We start from the raw sequence: 4140 nt of genomic DNA, 5'->3' as shown, positions 1-4140 counted from the left end.
GGTGCTGCCGCGGTCCCGCCGGTTTGCTGGCGGCGTCCGCCCGTCGTGGTGGGGGTGGGGGAACGCAGGCGTGGGTTGCGTGAGGGAATGCTCATGGCCGCGGGCGGCTGTGGCTGGGCGAGCAGTGGCCCCCCGCGGGGCCGGGGCAGGTACCACTAACGGTGTCCGCTGTTTCTCGCAGGCCCCCCCAAAACAGACTGTTAGCCATCACAGGCCCTGGTGGAGGTAGGGGGCGAGGGAGCTTATTGCTAAGGTAAGGACCTGCGGAAACGGGCAGTGGGGTTTCTTCCACCCTTTACCCTGGCATTGGTTTACTGTCCTTCCACTGGCGTGTTTTATATTCCTCGTCTGACCCCGTTGCTCATTGTACTGCTGTAACTGTAAGCAGGTACCAAAGCTGGCCTGCGGGGCGTTTGGGGTTTTATGTCACCACCTGAAATTTAAAGTACTTTCTCATTCTGAGTTGTAACAACATTAAACTGGTGGTTTTCCCTAACCCTTTTAACTGTTAGCCTGAAAAATAAGGGGGAACACCGAAGTTAAGGGAGGTGTTATGTAGTATCTGGGACTTTGTCTTTTTAAAATCATCCAAAATCAGTCTTTTTGGTAATTAAGAAACCAGTAGCTTTTCCAGGAAGAAAAGAAAGAGTTGAAGTCGACAGAAATTTTAAAACACACGTGGGTAAAACCACTAATGTTTTGTTGTAGGTTTTCTTGGGGTTTGTTCCTCTTTTTCTTCCTTCCCCCCCTGCCTCAAGTACAATGAAAAGGATAATTTTTGTTCAGTAGTTCTTTCTTAATGCAGTATGTAGTGGATTTTTTTTGTTGAATTGCACTATTAAACTTCTGTTTAAGACTTAATACATCTTGAAAACTATTACAGATAGGAACAGCTGACCATAATGGGGCTTCTTGTTTGAGCGTAGCAACTCAGTTGCATAAGTGCAGTAATTCAAGCTTAAATTAGTTGGTCCACAAGCAGTATGTTTAAACAGTTTCTTGCAGTAGTGATAGTAAATGATGATAGAGCTAGACATCATGACCACAAAGCCAAAATACAGTTCGACTTTGCAAGCTTAAGGTGGACCTGGAGCTAGCCTAACTTGTTCTGACATCACAAGTGTTTTCTTTTTAGGCGTGGATTCTCGGATAGCGGAGGAGGACCCCCAGCCAAACAGAGAGATCTTGAAGGGGCATCCAGTAGGTGGGTGCAAAAAGTGATGTAGAGAACTCACTTTATCAGAATGAGAATTTATAACAGTACATTTAAAATGCTTAGATTCAGTTACCTAATAACTGATGACTTTCACTGTGTTCTTCAGAGATCACATATTCGAGACTTGTTGGAAATATATTTGGATTATAGCAATTGACTGTGGCGAAATTTTTTTTTTTTCATACCTTATAGCAATAATATAAAGATAGAGCAATACAAAGATTCTTGGATTTTTTTGGTTTACCTGGTGTGCAGTCTGCTATGTTATACTCTGCCTAGTAGCCCAGATTTGTTTTACAGTAGATACAAATTATGACAGATCTCCCGTTTAATAAATTGAATGCATACAGTGTGACAATAGGCTCAGATTTTGAGCTTTCACATCTGGATCCAGATCTGTCAGATGTGACTGATAATAACGAGCTTCATTCTGTGGGCTTTTACATGCAGTGGTGGTTCTTGACTAAAGCAAGGCTCACTTTTGAGTTAAAGCAAAATCAATACTGTGAAACAGCTTTGCCAGTAGTAAAGTGCTGTGCCACAAAACTGAGAGGAAAGCTGAAAGTAACTTCTATTGAACACACTGCCTAGTTGTTCGTTGTTAAAGCCCCAGTTCATCCAAGTTCTCAGGTCCTAAGCACTCTGCCCCTCCTTACCTGTTTTCTAGGTATTTGGTTGGGTAACTTGAATAGCATTTCGCATTTGAAAAGTCATACCAACCTTTATATCTCAACACATTTCGATCTGTCTCATGATCCCCTTATGCCAGTAGCCATTTTAGAGATTCTGGAAAAAGCAAAGTACAAACATTAAAAACAAGAAATAAATTCCACAAATAAATTCCACAGTTATTCTAAAAAGTCAAATACAGTAGTAATGTGGACTCTTCTGGTCCACCGTGTAAGTTGTATAAAGTGTTTTCTGTTGCTGATTTTTACCAACAGTCTGTAAAATGCCACTTACTGGTCATTGGAACAGTGGGGAGATTTTTACTGGAAGTGTTGGTTCTTCTCACTAGATATGCTGACTTGTATTTTTCTCATGTTAGAACAGATGCTGTCCTAAATATATGTTCTCGAGTGACCACTAATGCTTTTCCTTTCTCAGGCTGGGTGGAGAACGTCGGACAAGAAGAGAATCACGCCAAGAAAGCGACGCAGAGGATGATGATATTAAAAAGGTAATACATGATAAATGGAGCTTTGCAGGAAGAAACTTACTTATCTGGAACATGAATAAAGTAGTTTGTTTTTCTTTGTTGTAGCCAGCGTTGCCATCTTCTGTTGTTGCTACCTCCAAAGAGCGAACACGTCGAGACCTTATACAAGATCAAAATATGGATGAAAAAGGAAAACAAAGGTACACAGAATCCTCTTTTAAGCACTAACGTGGTACTTCTGAGTGCTAGCGTAGGAAGTAGCTTTAGATTTTAAAAGTACAGATGCTGTTAAGTATCAAAGATGGTGTTGAAGAGGTATAAATGGTATAAAACTGAATATTTATATGGTATAAAACCAAAATAAAGATTTATAATGATATAAAACTGAATTTAAAAAACATTCTCTCAAAATAACTTCCAGCAGTAACAACACATTGTTCGCTTCACGCAGGACAGGGGTTCTGCTTCTCAGACCACCTACAGGGATAGGTTTGCTAATGCTATTGTAACTGATTGTCTTTGAGTAAGACAAATATATACAACTTAATTGGTTACTTAACATTTTTGGACTGTTGCATTTGTCTTGGTACCTCATTTATTTTGTTGGTTGAAGGAGGCTTTTGGGTGTGGCTTTTTCCTTTTTCTGTTTTTCTAACATAGTAGTTCCATCATGTGTTTCTTTTCTCTTATTACTTTCAGACTCATTATTGTGTGTACAATCTGACCTTCCTTTTGCTTCCTTCTTTTTAGATTCCTCCTATGTATATCTCCTTTTGCTATATTTTATTTGTGTCAGGGTAGCTCATTAAAATTCTTGCTGAAATGCAGTTCTGTTGGGAAGACGTGGACTCCATCCTCTTCAGTCTGCAGCTCACCTGGTGCAATAATAACCCATACTTCAAATAAACAGAAGAATAAGAGCTGGAATAAGGCACTATAGAAAGCTTCTCTGATAAGGACCACAGATCAATTAGAACAGAAAAGGCACTTCACTTGCTTCTTTTACAGTTGCAGCACCACTAACAGACTGCTGTTGCTTCCATCACCAGTTTCCAACTGCTTTCCTCATAGAAAGATTTCCATAGTTCTTAGTGGACTTCCTAGAGCTTCAGGCATTAAAAGTTTGTTTCCTCAGAATTGTAGTTTTACTGTTTTACACTTCGTTAGTCTTCTGGGGAGATAGGAAAACCAATATTGGTATTGGTGTGACTTGTGGTGGAAGGAGGCTTTTAAGAGGACAGCATCCACTGAAGTCTTGATTTTACTTGGTGTCTTCTGGGATGTCATTCATATATCAATACACTTCGAGTAATTTCTAGCTCTCAATTCTTTATTTGCTTCTATTTCTACTGTTTAATATACAAGTACCTTTACCTTTCCCTGTCAGCTTTGTGCCACTGTAGTGGAGTGGTACTGAGTAAAGAGAGTAACATTTCCTTTCTCTCTTGATTGCGTAAAAGTTCAAGGCGAATAAGAGGGTCTGCCTCTTGCTACAAAGGCTTAATTTGAGATTAAATGGAAAGAAGGAAAGCAAAGGGGAAATTCAAGAAGTTAGTTTTTGTTCAGAAGAAGGGAATTCATTGAAGAATTGTACTTACTAAAATAAATTTAATTTTTATTTACATTTTCTCAATTGGATGAGAGCAATTCTGATTCCCACAGTGCAGTGTCTTATTGTAGAAGACACTGTTAGCCAAACTGACAGATAAGCTTTCACTCATGTGTGGCTCCATTTCTCCTCTGGGAAGGGCTGGGGGGGGGGGGG

The 4140-nt window shown here is 40.0% G+C and overlaps 1 protein-coding gene across 1 annotated transcript in view; it reads left to right on the top strand.

The window, feature by feature from the left end:
* Positions 1-83: 83 nt before the first annotated feature.
* Positions 84-4140, top strand: part of PNN (pinin, desmosome associated protein) — a gene marked incomplete at its 5' end in the record, with an annotated part of 10063 nt that continues 6006 nt past the window's right edge. The window contains 4 exons of the mRNA XM_026849290.1: positions 84-253; positions 1136-1204; positions 2324-2396; positions 2481-2575. Coding sequence (XP_026705091.1) covers positions 84-253; positions 1136-1204; positions 2324-2396; positions 2481-2575 — 407 coding nt within the window. The remainder of the gene's footprint in view (positions 254-1135; positions 1205-2323; positions 2397-2480; positions 2576-4140) is intronic.

Source organism: Athene cunicularia, assembly GCF_003259725.1.
Source record: "Athene cunicularia isolate RWA chromosome 5 unlocalized genomic scaffold, athCun1 chr5_part1, whole genome shotgun sequence".
NCBI lineage: Eukaryota > Metazoa > Chordata > Aves > Strigiformes > Strigidae > Athene > Athene cunicularia.
This window is presented reverse-complemented; position numbering and strand designations above follow the sequence as displayed.